Source organism: Anomalospiza imberbis, chromosome Z, assembly GCF_031753505.1.
Source record: "Anomalospiza imberbis isolate Cuckoo-Finch-1a 21T00152 chromosome Z, ASM3175350v1, whole genome shotgun sequence".
Lineage (NCBI taxonomy): Eukaryota > Metazoa > Chordata > Aves > Passeriformes > Viduidae > Anomalospiza > Anomalospiza imberbis.
The window spans coordinates 35,831,056-35,846,173 of NC_089721.1; the positions used below are offsets into that span (position 1 = coordinate 35,831,056).

At 35.8% G+C, this 15,118-nt stretch overlaps 1 protein-coding gene across 5 annotated transcripts in view; it reads right to left on the reverse strand.

Annotated features, from left to right (window-relative positions):
- Positions 1-15,118, reverse strand: part of RIC1 (RIC1 homolog, RAB6A GEF complex partner 1) — a 46,908-nt gene continuing 31,790 nt past the window's right edge. For 3 of the 5 annotated variants that reach the window (XM_068176816.1, XM_068176818.1, XM_068176815.1), the window contains exons 12-26: positions 14,884-15,087; positions 13,426-13,464; positions 13,061-13,171; positions 12,372-12,461; positions 11,589-11,749; positions 10,443-10,581; positions 9,290-9,406; positions 7,758-8,486; positions 7,275-7,433; positions 7,024-7,157; positions 5,755-6,041; positions 4,759-4,953; positions 2,805-2,994; positions 2,486-2,674; positions 1-2,182 (exon numbers count right to left, since the gene is read on the reverse strand). In XM_068176816.1, the coding sequence (XP_068032917.1) occupies positions 1,897-2,182; positions 2,486-2,674; positions 2,805-2,994; positions 4,759-4,953; positions 5,755-6,041; positions 7,024-7,157; positions 7,275-7,433; positions 7,758-8,486; positions 9,290-9,406; positions 10,443-10,581; positions 11,589-11,749; positions 12,372-12,461; positions 13,061-13,171; positions 13,426-13,464; positions 14,884-15,087 (3,030 nt within the window). In that variant the 3' untranslated portion in view covers positions 1-1,896. Of the gene's footprint in view, positions 2,183-2,485; positions 2,675-2,804; positions 3,021-4,758; positions 4,954-5,754; positions 6,042-7,023; positions 7,158-7,274; positions 7,434-7,757; positions 8,487-9,289; positions 9,407-10,442; positions 10,582-11,588; positions 11,750-12,371; positions 12,462-13,060; positions 13,172-13,425; positions 13,465-14,883; positions 15,088-15,118 lie in introns of those variants that run through there. The other 2 variants (XM_068176819.1, XM_068176820.1) reach the window with 2 other exon arrangements.

Consider the following 15,118-nt stretch of genomic DNA (forward strand, 5'->3'; position numbering starts at 1 on the left):
TAAAGTTGAATACATTTGTCTTTTAATTACAAGTATAACAGCAGTGAAATCAAAATACAAAATTAGCATGTAAGATTTGCATAGAGATAATTACTACTAAAGAAGTACAAACTTCTAAAATTTCACAACTAAAAAGCTTTACCTGCTAAACAACAGTAGCACAGTAGTAAGATATGAATATTAAGAATGTTAATATATCAGTAAATGTATGTTTTACTTGCACAGATCCAAAACCTGAACAGCAGAATGCTGACCAGAATGGGCTTGGCTTACATCATTACCACAGAACCACAGAAAAATATTAACTTGAAGCACAGTTTTTATTTCTTTTAACATAGATTAAGCAGGTTTCTTTATAATAAAAAAAGCTTTAAGTATTATCCCCTTAAAACAATAATGAATTTTGACGTCAGGTCACAACAGGCTTGTAGGTATGATAGACATTATCTGTAACCAGTAGCTACAATGCAGAATAAGCTTAATGCTGGGACTCAGACTGAGTTTCTTTCCTCTAACTTGTCTCAAGTTTCAACTCTTAAAATGAAGTTCAAGTTGCATTCATTAATAGCTCCAGCTCTCCATGTAATATGCTCAATTATTGCACTTGTACTGGTTGTATTGACTTAGTAAAGCCATTCTAAAGCAACAGCTTAATATCTGTACATTTTAAAGCACTTGATCTTATCTACAAAGGAAATAAAGATAATGAAACCACAATTCATTTAAAATTTAATTGTGAATAGTCTTAGTTTCCGAGTTTAAATGGATGTGCATTTAGTAACTACACCAGAAAAGCAACAGATACTGAACTACCCTACGATGACTAGTTTGGTCCATGTCAGTAATCAAGTGATGTTATAAAAAATAAACTAGTTTATCATGTATAAAATGAGTAATGTTGCATTTTTGTTCAGATTGCACAGTACAAACAAGCTAATATCTAAATTAATACTGTTACAGGTAGTTATTACATAGGGACAGCAGCTAGAAAAAATAAGTACCTCAAAGCAACAGACTTCTGCAGCCAGGTTTTCATAACATTGTACGAAAGTTAAATATGTCTTAGAACTATGCATATTATAAAATGTTTGAAAAATGTTTAAGTATGAGCTGTTAAACTAGTTTTCCATAGCAAGAGTATATGATGATTATTTACATTTTAAAAATCCATTTATCAGAAAAGAATTTACAATGAAATAAATAACCTTCAGCAATCCCTTAATCCAACTACAAGATTGGTTAAGTGGCAGTAAAAAACAGGTAAGCCACCTTGTGTCAGTGTTAGGTCAATAAAGTATGCCTCATCCAGAAAGAAGTGCAACTCTGCTTTAACTTTACTAGTCATCTAGAAACATGCAAACACACATAGGTACCTCCAAATATGGTACAGTCTTGAGTATTTGTACAAGCTTATTCACAAAAACATACAATATATTTTACAGTTCTTTAATAGAAAATATCAGTATCAAACCAATCTGAACTGCATTGATCAGACACTTATTAGGCAGGCAAGCTGCAAAGAAAACAGTTTTTATATTTAATCCCCTCTTCACCTTTTAAACTCAAGATATAAGTAGTTTCTTCGGAAAGTGTTGGTTACGTAAAGGTACTGATGAACATTGGCTGAATCTGTCTCCATCTCTCCCACGCTATTTAAAGTATCAAAATGTAAAGCAGCAGTCTGGCCATTGCATCAAAAAAGAGTCATGCCTCCTTTTGAAATTATTAGATGAAACTGGTGTTTAGTTATCCCCACAAAAAATTTCAAAGATTGAAATATTAAAAAACCAAAACAAACAAAATTTAAAACAGAGTCAAATTCAAAACACAGAAGCAGATCTAAGAGCTGGTTTGCTTCCTTTCACACCTGAACAAATGAAGTTGTTCACCTTCCATTTAAGACACAACACAGTCATAACTGCCTTCTTGAAATGAATCCTCATCCTCTGTCTTAGCCTTGTCCTCTTCATGTCTGCTTGCATTGCTGCTGCCAGCATCACTCTGAGGATTAGTGCCATGGCTAGATGAAGTCCTGCTTTCCTCAGCTCTTGCGTTCGCCTGTTCAGGAACCTTAGAAGGATTCACTGGCTGAAATGCTTCTGGTTGTACTTGCTCTTCTACTATTTCATTTAGTTTCTGGATCTGTGGTTTGATGATACTTAGAAATGGCTTGTACCCAGGGCTAGGAAGAGAATGGGACCGAACACCATAAATGAATTAAAATTAGTACTTTTGTCATGTGCCTGAAAAGCAGAAATGTTTATAAATAAAGAGAAAAAGGCAACCCTGATCAAATAATAAAAGTTGGAAAGCAGGTTGCTCTAGGTTTGTTTTTGTTTGGTTTGTGTTTGGGGTTTTTCCTAGTTTGATTACAACTTTCTGAAGTGAGGTTTCATCTAAGGCAAAGGTAACAACTCCAAGTTACTTTTTAGGTAACAAACTATCTACAGCTCAAATGAATTTGAAGGTGAAAAGTAACACTTACCAATCCGTAGAAGCCCACTTGTCAACAGCATCTAGGCCAGTCTTGATACTCTGACAGATTTCTCCATCAATATCAGAGGACTGCATGATACTGAAAACCTGGTTGATAACTGAAGATTCTCTGAGAATAAGGCTTATGACAACACACCAATCCAGACATCCTGCTTCCATGAAAATATGTAGCAAGTACCTATACGGAAAGAAAGGCTGTTTATTTTTCTACTCCGGAGACAAAAATTGCAGTATGATTGTGTAGATTGTTTCTTTCTCCAAGTGCTGCATTGCCAGCAATTTTCAGTCTCAAAGGTGTCACTACTTACCGCAGCTGCACCTGTGACTTGTGTGGCCCTTTACTGGCCAGCTCTAGAGAGAGCTGCTCAAGCTCTGACTGAGTTAAACTTAGACTGGAGAAGTTTTCATCCACTATAGTCCAGTCTCCATCCACCATAGAACTTGTTTCAGTCAGGTCCGTTGCTGAACCAATGCTGCATTCATCACCTATCAAAAACACTCAGAAACATAAGGGAAAAAAGAAACTACTTACTTTAGTAAGATTCAGAATTACTGAACTACTTCCTATAAAAAATTACAAACAGTAATGCTTTACGGTGCATCACAGTTACTTCAGGCATATTGTCCATCCGGCTTCAGCATTCTTCTTGTCACACTGGATGGTAGAACTAATGTTGCAGGAATGCAATAATTTTTCTATCCAGTAAAAATAATTCAGGAGAATTATTATCAGTAAGGGATCCTGGGTATGTGTTGGCAATCATCATAAAAGCACCAATACAGCATCTTGCATACTACAGTCCTAGAATTAAGTCTAGGAAGGGTTACAGTCTGTCTAAAATTCTGCTTACTTAACTTTAAATTTTGTTAAAATGAAGTTTCAATATCAAATTATTTTCTTCACACAAAACCATGAAGATTTCAAATGCTTTGTAATGTAAATATCTACCAGCACAAATTACAAAAGGAAATATTTCCAGTAAAAACATGAAGAGCACATGGAGTAACACAATTTTCAAAGGAACAGTAACAACAAAGCAGAAACCATTACAATGGTGAGTCACAAAGGCGCCTACTCTTAAGAACGATTTCCATATTAAAGCAGATGCATCTTTTCTTGGAAAATGTTTCGGAAGTCAAAAAGTTATTTGATTATCTTCTTGCCCATGAATACCAGTGCTGGATTAGTAATTAGTGAAATTATTATTATAATTCAGTTTGCAATGTTTTAAAGGCTATTAATTTAGTTTCTTTTGAAATAAACTGCTTCAAAATGCATACCAAAGTCCATTGAACTCAAAGGTCTTCATCCAGCTCAGAAAAAAGCCCCACATATACTTGTTTATAGAAAGAGCAGTAGTGGCAGACAGCAGTAAAATCAGGGCAATAGAAAGAGATACCTATTTTCTTGCAGTCCCCAGATTTAAAAAACAAGAGAAACAGGAGTGAAAATAAAATGAGACTGTGCCCAAGCAGACAGAGAGGACCTCCAAATGCTCTGAATCTCACTGAAGGCTCTACAGTTGTAAAAATTAAGAAAATGTAGTTCACACTAGGTACTTAGATCTTTGCCCTAATGGAGTGGAAATCACATGATTTAGATACTGTTGGGAATGTTGCTCTATGCTCAAGGACAAGAGGAAGTATACAAAATTTTTAAAAGACTAGAATGGTCTGACAAACTTTTTCTATCTGTGTTCAGAAGAAATACATACAAAGTACAATTTCTACTTTAGTAAGCTCATCATACATTGCAGCTTTTAAAAAGCAATTTACATAAAGCCATAGGAAAAAATACAACTATATGGATCTCTAATTTCCTTAACTTCCTCAATAAGTAATGTATCTAATATCACTTTTAAGAAACCCAAAAGCACAAAGTTCATGCAATTAGAGCTGTCCAACCCCTGCAAGAGGCTGAGAAGAAGGCTATGCAAGAGACAAAGAAACAAAAAGCCACAACATAGGACACTCTTCCTATCCAGACTGAAAAAATACTGAACTTCAAGTTATCACCACAGGTAGAAACTTCAGCAACTATCTATTTCATATTCAACTTTATATATTTAAGAGATATACAACATGGGCATTACCTTTCTGTTGTAAAAAATTCAGTTCACTTTTCAGTAAATCCTTTTTTTTTTTTCCTGAATTTTTATCAGTAGTTGAGAAGTGACAGTACAGCAGTGACACACAAATATCAAAATATAAGCACACACTTCACATTTTTCCAATGAGCAGATAGAAGGAAGAGTGACTAACCTTTACTTAGCAAAGGAGAAAGGAATGCATCTTGCATGTGTGGTCCATGGGATGAAACAGTGTCAATCTCTCTCTGAGAAGAGCTGATAGTACTGAGCCAGCTGCGACTGCGAGGTGTGTTTGAAATCCCTGTGTCCATTTCCATGTTTACAAAGGTGTCTGCAGACTGAGATTTTAGTAGTTGCTCCCCCACAGCTAAAAAATGAAAACACACCATAGAAAAATCATGTAAGTATCCAGAAGGAAATTTAGATAGTTCTCTCCAGGCATTTCAGGAAGCTAAAACTTGCATCTAAGTCAATATTCAGGGGACCAATGAAATTCAAGGGAATGCAGCAAGTTGATGCATTTCAGGAATTACTGACCGGCTTTTTATGTGAGCACTGGCATGAAAGAAGTATGATGTAGTAAAGTGTTAGCATCAACAGAAGTAAATAATGATGCTGCTACAAGGAGAGGAAGACTTGGCAGTAATGTCAACCTTGCCATATGGAGATAAGGTAGCAAATATCAACTTTGCAGTAAGGATGTAAGGTGGTGAACTGAGAGATCAGTAACATAAAGGAGGTTTACAGAAGTTTTCAAAGTTCATACCATCTAACAAAGTAAATTTCAAACATTAGGAACATTGCTATTTAATTTTAAAACAGTTAATCAAAAGCTCATCTAGAGACTACAAAGGAATATTAATTTTAGTAATTTTCTGCAGCAGAATTTACACTGAAGCAATTTCCATGTTGAGTTCAGCATCTACACTAATGTCCAGTTCAGTACACCCTGGAAAGCAGGAGATTTCAACAGAAATGATAATGACACAAGAGATACTGTCTATGCTAAACAGAATCTCTTAAAAAAATACACTCTGTGTGAGAAAGCTGTGCAGGTGGCAAGCCTCAGCCTGTTCTTATCTTTGCTAAACAGAGGCAGATTCACAGATGTAGCCCTGCAGGAGGGAATTCTGAGTTTGAAAGCTATTAAACTCAGCTGTTACTGTACCTGTCTTGTACTTTCCATTCTTGAAAGGTGAATTAATGGATGAAGCTGGTATAACTGGAAATGGCCAGAGGAAATCCTTATGTAGCTTTTTCAAAGCACACACAAAATCCTCCACACGGGCAGCTCTGGCTCGCTCCTTGCACAACCAGCCAATCAGCTCAAAGCCCAACTGTGCAGCAAAGCAGCCAAGGTCTTTCAGCTTAATTTCCTCCAGTAGACGCCGAGCATGCCGCCAGAGCATCATGTCAATGTACATGTTCTCAGCACAGTCACTGTCTTTACTCCACCTACACATAGAACAGCCAAGTGAATGTTGATAAAGCTAAGTCACAAAGGCCAGAAGTGCAGGACATCAAGTCACCAGAGTAGTAAAAGGGGAGCTTTCTATGTAACAGCAGAAGCAGTTTCCATCATTCCTCACTGTTTATATTCTCTAATAGATCCCACTGCCTCAACAAGTAGGTGAAATAAAGGATTTAAGTTACAACAGCAGCAGTTTTTATAGAGCATTAAATTATTAGCAATGCAGAAAAAAGTAAAGTAAGACATATAAAAGGCAGATGACATTGCAAAGTTTAGAGAAATAGTCAAGTACTGGCCTAGAACCCTTCCTATCAAAACCTTTAAGACAGTACTCTGTATTAAAAATTACTAATTCAGAATTTATACTAGGACGGTTTTAGAAATCAGGATGGGGAAAAACAGCAAAGCAAAGATAATCATGAATTTCAGTTCAATACTACTTCTGAACTGTAATACCTATCAATTTCAAGTCAGTATATAGCAGCTCTAGAGGAGTTCACCCCAAGATGTAAAAGGTTCTATTTGTAGCTTGGCAACACAGTGCCAGATCAAGATGTGCACAGTAGCAGAGCACTACACTGTGATGCTGTGAACTGTGAGCTGTTCAAAATGTACTTTTCAGCAAAACAGGTCCTTTAAATATGAAGCACATGGGCTCACTAGCTACTTAAATTACTACACATGTAATGTGTACTAGATCCAGTGGTTTCAGAGTCTTTTGGTCAGCAATATCTATGTAAGCATGCCTGTGCATACATACAAACACACATACATATATTTACATGTGTGAGAATATATTTTCCCAAGAAAGTTACGAGACACAAACAGTACAAAAGTCGTGAAATAATAAATGCAAAAGTTGTAGAAGGAGATCATGACAAATCTATCACATCATTTATTTCTATAACTTAAATTGGTAAGAAAGATAATCCTCTACCTAAAAAGTGGGGAAGGAGAAGACATTACCTTTTTACAGATGGGCCAGAGGGCATACTCAGTGTTTTTGTCAGATTAAATTTACTATGGAGATTCTCTGCTGATTGGGATAAACTAATGCTGCGATGCCTGAAGAATTCAAAACCACCACTTGAACTAGGTTCCTAAAACCAAGAAAACAATACACTGAAACATACACTGAACAGACCAAACATGATATATAACATGAAGATTAATCATAAAAGACTTGATGCACAGTATTTACTTTTCTCATCACAAACCTGAGTTGTTGGTGTAGCTGGGGGTGTTTCTGTTTCTCCAGAGCCAATGGCTTTAAGAAATCTAATCATATGACGACAAAGATCCCACTTTCCCTGCTCTAAGGCAGTATTAAATAGGAGAGTAGCATGTTGTCTGCTAACTGCTGGAACTTCCATATTCTGCAAGTAACAAAGCATAATTAAGTGCTTTACTTTTACTATAGAGCATCAGAAGTTCTACTAAGTCAAGCCACACTGCTTCACATTCGAGTATACTGAAGATTATAAAGAGTAAATTTCATGCTATAATTTTCCTATTTAAAACAGTAAACTAACTACTTACACTGCATGATCTTACCACCCTTCATAACTGGACATAATATCAACAGAAAACCACTAAATTAAAGATCTGTTGAACATGCACAACTTTGATATGACATTATTTTTAAAATACTGCAGTATTAGTAAATATCAGTACTCTTGCAATATATCTGGTGCTGTTACCTGTAGGATAATAAGGTAAGAGGCAGCCGTGTCCAAGTCCTGGGCCATTAAGCACTCTTCAAATAAGTCCTTCGGGTTTCCAACAGCAGCAAAAAGGTAATTCCACAGGGCATATTCTGTCTTCCTAGCACAATGAACAACTGTCTGCAGGAAGAGGGGGAATTCTGTAATGAACTTCGCCACAGTGGGAAGGAGAGGGTCGGGAATGGGTTCCCGCGAGGTAGCTTCTTCTTCCAGCACTTCATGAAGCATCAGTTCTAGTACATGAGGAAAGTATGGTAATGTGGCACAGGAGTGGGCCAAAAGCAAGGCTTGTTCACCGAGGTTCCTAACCAAGAGCTGGCGTAAAATGTGATGGAGGTAGATCTGAGAGGTTCTCTCAACAATGGAGAAAGGAAATAGAACCTCTAAGTGTTCTCTAGCACTGGTTTGAGTGTATAAACAGTCATAGAGCACAGTGTCATTAACAGCACCAAGAACCAAGGCATCTTCAAACAAAACAGCCAATGGGTATATGTTGATGTGGAAAGGCAGCATGATCCGTCTTGACAGAAAGGAATGTGGTTTTCGATGATCTCTGGGAAACAGGGGAAGCCAGACTTTCATACCTGCCCCACCACAGCTGAGCCACAGAGCCTCCAGTAAGTGGCGTTTCTGTTTGTTAATTCTGCAAGTAGTCCATACATTTTCAACAGACTGGGCTAGGACAACTGGAGCACAAAAAGGCAGCTATTTAAAATGAAAAATAAAAATTTTTTTAAAAAATCAATATCCATTATTCCTTTTATTTTTACCCTATTCACAAGAACTCTATTTTTCAGCTAAGAACTACTGTCTTCAAACATGTTATTCTTCGAACAAAGAAGAAACAAATCTGCTTCTCTCTTATCTGCAGCCTAGCATGTGACAAAAGACCACTTAATACTTTTATTAACTCAAGACATTTCTTTCTTTTTTTAACCTCCTTAATACTTCGTCAGGAAGCAGACAGATAAGAATAAAGGTGAAAAATAAAAACCTGCTCTCTGCTTCTTCAGTTAGTCCCCAATTCCAACCCAGAAATCTTTATCTGAATTTTCCAAATTTCACACTCCCAATGTACTTGCTTCACATAGAATTGGTTTTCATCAGCTCAGAAGAATTGAAAGTTCAGTAATTTATTTCTATTGTTGTTATTGCCAACATGTAAATGTTGTAAATTTTAAATGTAAATGTAAATGTACCCTGCAAAAAATGATAATGTTCCATAAACATATAAAACAGTTCTGGACAGACTAGAGATTTTCTGTTACTGATGCATATGAAATTTTCGGCACTATCTTTACTCTTAAAGCTTGTCTATTTAATTTCAATATAACAAGTAAACATGAGCAAATGGTAATATACTTCCAGCCAACAATTCCATCTGTAAGCATAGATACTTTCTTGCTTATAGTCTTATTTTCTTTATGTCTGGATCATTCTCTTGCACAGCTTCCTCCATCACTGACATCGTTGAAGCCATATGCAATACTCCACATACATTTACTCACATGCTTTCTTTGATTAGGATTATTGTCTTTATCTCGTATCTGGGGTCCAGATCGATCCCTTTGCAACATGATAAGTTGTCCTGCTAAGTTAAGCATAATACTTTCAGCTTCACAAGCCTAAAGATAGAAAGAATATTACAAAAATTTAAGCTTTTTGAATTATAATTTTACTCATAACCACACTAAAAACCCAGAAAAAAATGTAAATTAAATGTGTCACTTTACAGAGATGACTAACAAGTGAATTCAATATAGAAGGACTCAGAAAAATCAAGAACCAATTCTTATGCAAAGGAGTAAATATTGGAAGGTTTCTTATTTACCAGACTCATTCCATGTGTTTAATATGGAATTTTTCCAACTATGTGTCTTAAAATGGGCAATCCACCAGTATTCTAAGAAAAATAAAGTTTCGTATTCTTATCAGTATCATCACAGTATGATTGCCAGTATCCGATTGCAAAGACTAACACTGGTACATAACCCAAGAGCTGAGTCACACTTGTACAGAATCTTGCACTTTTATTTAGCTGCAGTTAGAGAAAAATTGTTTTAGTAAGGTGTGTCAAGAAAGCATTCTGCTCAGTTAAGCCTACTCCATTTTTGTTTACAACAAAAATGCAAGTTCTCTTTGCATGTGCTTTCAATTCCCTGACAAAATTTTGAAGTTAAGACAGGGACCTTCACATCTTAAGTCGTTGTTTGGCTGTTGCAGAATTGACAAAGAGTGCCTTATAGGGTCGTATGCCATCTTTTCATTTTTCTATTTATTCTTAGAGTAATGGATATGTTGTTGCAAGACAGGTAATTCCTAATGTCATGTATTGCTCTGCTTTTTGACTTTTAATACACGATAGAGCAACATACCCTTGACAGAGTTAAATTTAATTTGTTCACCAAGACTTGGTCCCAAATTTAGCAAGTTAACAAGAGAAGATATGAAATAAAATCTAAATTCTTACTTCTCTATCCACCCCCTCACCCCCAGTTACCACATACAATGTCTATATAATAAACATCAGAAAAAAACATGTTCTGGATTTTACCACATAGAAGAGCCACTGCTTCATGACTGATTTATCCACCAGGTAACCTTTAAGGAGTAAGCTAACAAATTGAAGCACCAATTCTACCAAATTCTGAGATCTGTTACCTGCTGAGGCATTTTCAAGGTGATGCCAGTCTCAGTTCTCACTGATGTCAACGTAACAGACACTACAAGAAAAGGATGAGGAATGTACCGAGACATGGACACTTCTTGAAGAATTTGGATACTGGCAGTAGGATTAAGACTGAAAGGAAAATTACTACATTTAGAAATTTTACAACATTACTTAACATGAAATAACTACCTTGAAGTAAACCTAATGAAAATAAGCAACTTACCCTTAGCAAACAATTTACTCAATAGATCAAATGACATTTCTTTTATCAGGAATCAGTAGAAATGCCCACATATCTACTCTATATAATTACCAAACAAACCTAAACTGGGTTACTGATCTTGATACTTTGGGAAATACAGCTGTGCGTGGGTAAAAGACAATGTCAAATACTTCAGAGTATGACTCTATTGACCCTTCAATTAGACAGTTTCCAGGTTTGGATTCTGTTGGGAGCTTTTTTTTAAAGCACTGAAAATATTTTTCTGAAGTTCATCAACAACTTGCTTTTTTCTACCACAAAAAGGTCCAATCTTGCTAAAAAGAAGATACCATAACTGTAAGAAAAATCACCTACACAGGTACTTTAAACCCCCTCCATCTCTGAATCTTTATCTCCTCCTTAGATTCACTAATCTTAACTGTCTGAAAGCACATGGCATATTTTATGTTGCTAGTTCTTTTGCACTAAAACAATTCCTCAACACCACACCTAGACCAAACCTTTTCTCTCTTCATTTTTGCAAGCCTGCTGCCACCTTCCCTTCACTAATTATTGCTTCTAACGTTAGAAATATGTTTTTATTTTAAAATATTCAAATATGTGGGTGTCTTCTAGTCCCTTTTTCTCCTATTCATATTCAGTTTTCAAGTTCCTATAATTTAGGAACATGTTTGTTCAGACAGCTGGAAATATACACACATCAGCCACTACCTACCTCTACCTTGCACATGCCTATCAGCATGTGTGCAAGTGAAAACACTCATAAACTTGTGAATTGAGATAACACCACTCTGTATTTTAAAAATCAGACTCCACCAGTTATCAAATACCTTTGTATTATTGTAGGCATTTACTCAGACTGAGAGCAGATCTAGAGAGACCTTAGTGCAAAAGCATTCAAATAGCGACTCACCCTTCAGACCTTCTCTCAATACTGTAAAGGCAAATGGAACAATCTGCTCTGAATAATATCACAATGTCCCGGAAGACACTCAGTAGTAATGTATTTGCTTGCAATTTGGTGATGTGAGCAAATGCGTTGTCAAGGTTAGACATTCGCAGGTAGATTCTCAGCTGCAAGGAAAAGGAGTAGTTTGAATAAACGTTCTGTTTACCAACAAGCCAACAGTAATTCCACTTGTGGTTATTTTATTTATTATGGAATGGCTGTCAAGAATTTCTACCAAGACACATTACCTAGTTTTTGTTTCTTCAAGTATTTTATTAATTGCATTTTATTATTACAGCCGAAGCAGTTAAAGTACAGTACAGCCAAATTTGAAGTACTGAACAACAATCATAAGGAAGGACTTTTATTCACCAGTTTTAAAAAGCAAAGAATAAGTAAATCTCCTCTGCCCATATAGTTTAAAAGCTTGCAAAATTGTCCCAAAACACTGTAAACAGGTATCTCAGAACACACTTCATGCTAACATGCAAAAATGTCCCAAAGTTTTCAGAACAATGAGTAGATTCACTGTAATCAGCAGAAACCAGTTTTTAATAACAACAAAAAAAAATTCTGCAAAGAATTACTTATATATTGATATATAAACTCTAAATATAACCAAAAGCCACCAAAGTTTATCGTGTATAAACATGCTTACAAGACCACAATAACTTTCATGCTTATAATACTACTGTCATACAGATCAGATATTCATTATATGTTTACTTTGAAGAAAAGTTATCTCACCTCTTCCTGGTGATCATTTAAATTATAACATGCAAGAACAATGAAGTCATTCCACCATGCTAAGCCACCTGTTACCATCATACTTTGCTCCTGAAAAGAAAAAAGCAAGCAGATGACATATAGGTATGTATTTTTATATACTTACACACACAGACATCTACATTATATGGGTAATTTCTTAAAACCATGCATGATCTCTATAAGCTTTACACATAGTGGCAAGACTATGTATATGAAGTTTTTAATGTTTAGAATAATCAAAGTACTAAAGAGTAGTATGTGAAGGACAAATCTCATCCCACAAAATACAGTTCCACAAAACAGTAGTTTATGCTACTGGTGGTATCCCTGGACTTTCTCAAATGTAAATTCTAGCCAGAATTTACAAGCTTTAAATCCAAAGCTACATCACATGAAGTCTCAGATAAGATAAGTGGAATTAAGTGTCTGACTATATGCACTCGAAATTGGGATACTCTGCTTATATTCAGACACAACTTAGTGTGTCAAAACCACAAGATCTGTTTCAGACACTATATGAGAAACACATGTATAACCAGCAACCCTAATCCCAAATGTGTCTACAGGCTGTTTACTTGAAAACGATACTCTTTAATTTTCTCCAAGTCTTACATCCCAACAAACTGAATCTTCCCTGTGCACCAGAATACAATTCCACAACTTCTCACCTGGGTAATGTTTCCAAACAGCTTCCATTTTTTGGTGAGTAAAGAATAATGTGCAAAGCCAAACTTGCCAACAACAGCTACATTCTGTCCAAGCTTGTCAATAGCTGAAAACTGTAAAAAAGAAATAAAAGCTACCAGAACCTCAGAAGGAACTTATTTAAACTATATATCCTATCCAAATATGGCCCCACAAGGCAATATAACATCAGACTCAAAACATGTAAAGTATCTTCATGTTTCATACTTTACTAATACAGTTTTCTTTCTGTAATGTAAAATAATGATTTCATTTTCAGCTAATCCTAATGGACAATTATAACCCTCCAATATTTTTAAATAAGCATGAACATGTTAAAATAACTCACCCTTATAGGCCAGTTGCTCTCTAGATATGTACTATGAATCTAAAAAAGATAAAATCAAAACCACATGACTATACCAACTACCATTAAAATACCAATTAGTTGTAACATCCTATAGGAATTTGGACAAGGTCAGTGTTTTTTTTCAAAACACTGTCATAAAGCTATTTAATGTTGGAAATTTGTTTTTAAATACAATTACTGCCTATACACCAACAGTTACTGATGCCTAAATGTTACCCTGTTTTGAATACACAATATATCAGAATGCATTAACAACATACACCAACTAATACTATATTACAGATTATTAATCACAATTTGCTCATCTCTCCTCCCAGCTATTTCCCTCTCTAAGAGAATCTTTCAAAGGAACATACAGGCTTTGATAAATACAGTCTTCAGGCAAGACTTTCAGTACAGAGATGAAATTTCTAATCCTGTCACAAATACACACCAGCATATCTAAAAGTCTTCTTATGAGAGAACTTTATTGGAATATGTCAGATCAAATCTCAATTCTGTATTCTTCACATCAAATGGGATGATGCAAACCCAGCTTAGAACTCCATTCTCTGATCTGACACAAGGCAGGTAGGTACTCGAGACCCAGCCACTGTCCTTTTTCACGGATATGTTGCTCTGCACAGTAATTCTAATTGTGGCAGCTTTACTTTTACCACAGAACAAAGATCTCTTCCTCCTGTACCTGTTTCAGAAGACAGAAGAGCTACCTGGCCAACTGAAGTGGAAATTCAACAGTATCTATATCCTGCCTGACATGCCTAGAATCAAATACTTTTTAATACTACTGATCCATGTGCTGTGTGAAGAACAAAATATGGGGACCTTTCAGAAACCTTTATTTAAAAAGTGTGACATATTCATGCATCAAAGAATACACATTAGAATTACAGATCAAAAGATATTTATTTTTTTATTTATAGTACAGGGAAAAGAGAAGTCCCATTACTACCCTGGAAACAATTTCTTCTTTGAAAGCCTGATATTGTGAAGTTTTAGTTACATGCTTAAATAGATGCCATTTTTTATGCTTGAAAATACAGGAGTCTGAAAGCTATATTAATCAGTTGAATGTTTTAAAGCATTTTGCATAAATAACAAAACAAACACCTAAATTATTTCTTTTATGTTATATTAAGTCTCTTTCAAAGCACAGGAAAATAACTAACTACTCGTTCTCAAAGTCATAAGACCTTTAAGTCCGTATTTATTGGCTAGGAGGCAAACTCATAGCCACAAGGCTGACAGGACCAGTGTTGTTTACCTTTTGTCAATGAGAAAAAGCTGTACCATGGCAAACCCTCAGAGACAATAAAAAGGCAATGACCTCATACCAGAGGAAAAAGGTCTGGCAGACAGTGAAGAGATCAGCTGCAAATTCTATTCCTACAAACTCTTTCAAGCACAAAGCAGATATGGGAAACAAGGATCAATTACCTGTACAACATGCCAATGCCGGTGTCCTAGTAAGGTGCTTAAACCCTGAGAATCTAAACTGCCATCTGAAAATGGGCCTCTTTCCCTGCTGTGGTTATGTTCAGAGTGTGCCAAAGTATTTCTGGGACTCTGAGTCTGTGCTGCATCTCCACAGTTCAAATATAAGCGATCTTCTCCTTGAAGGAGGACTTGCTCCTGGTTACTCTATATTAAAACCAAACCAAAACAAAACAAA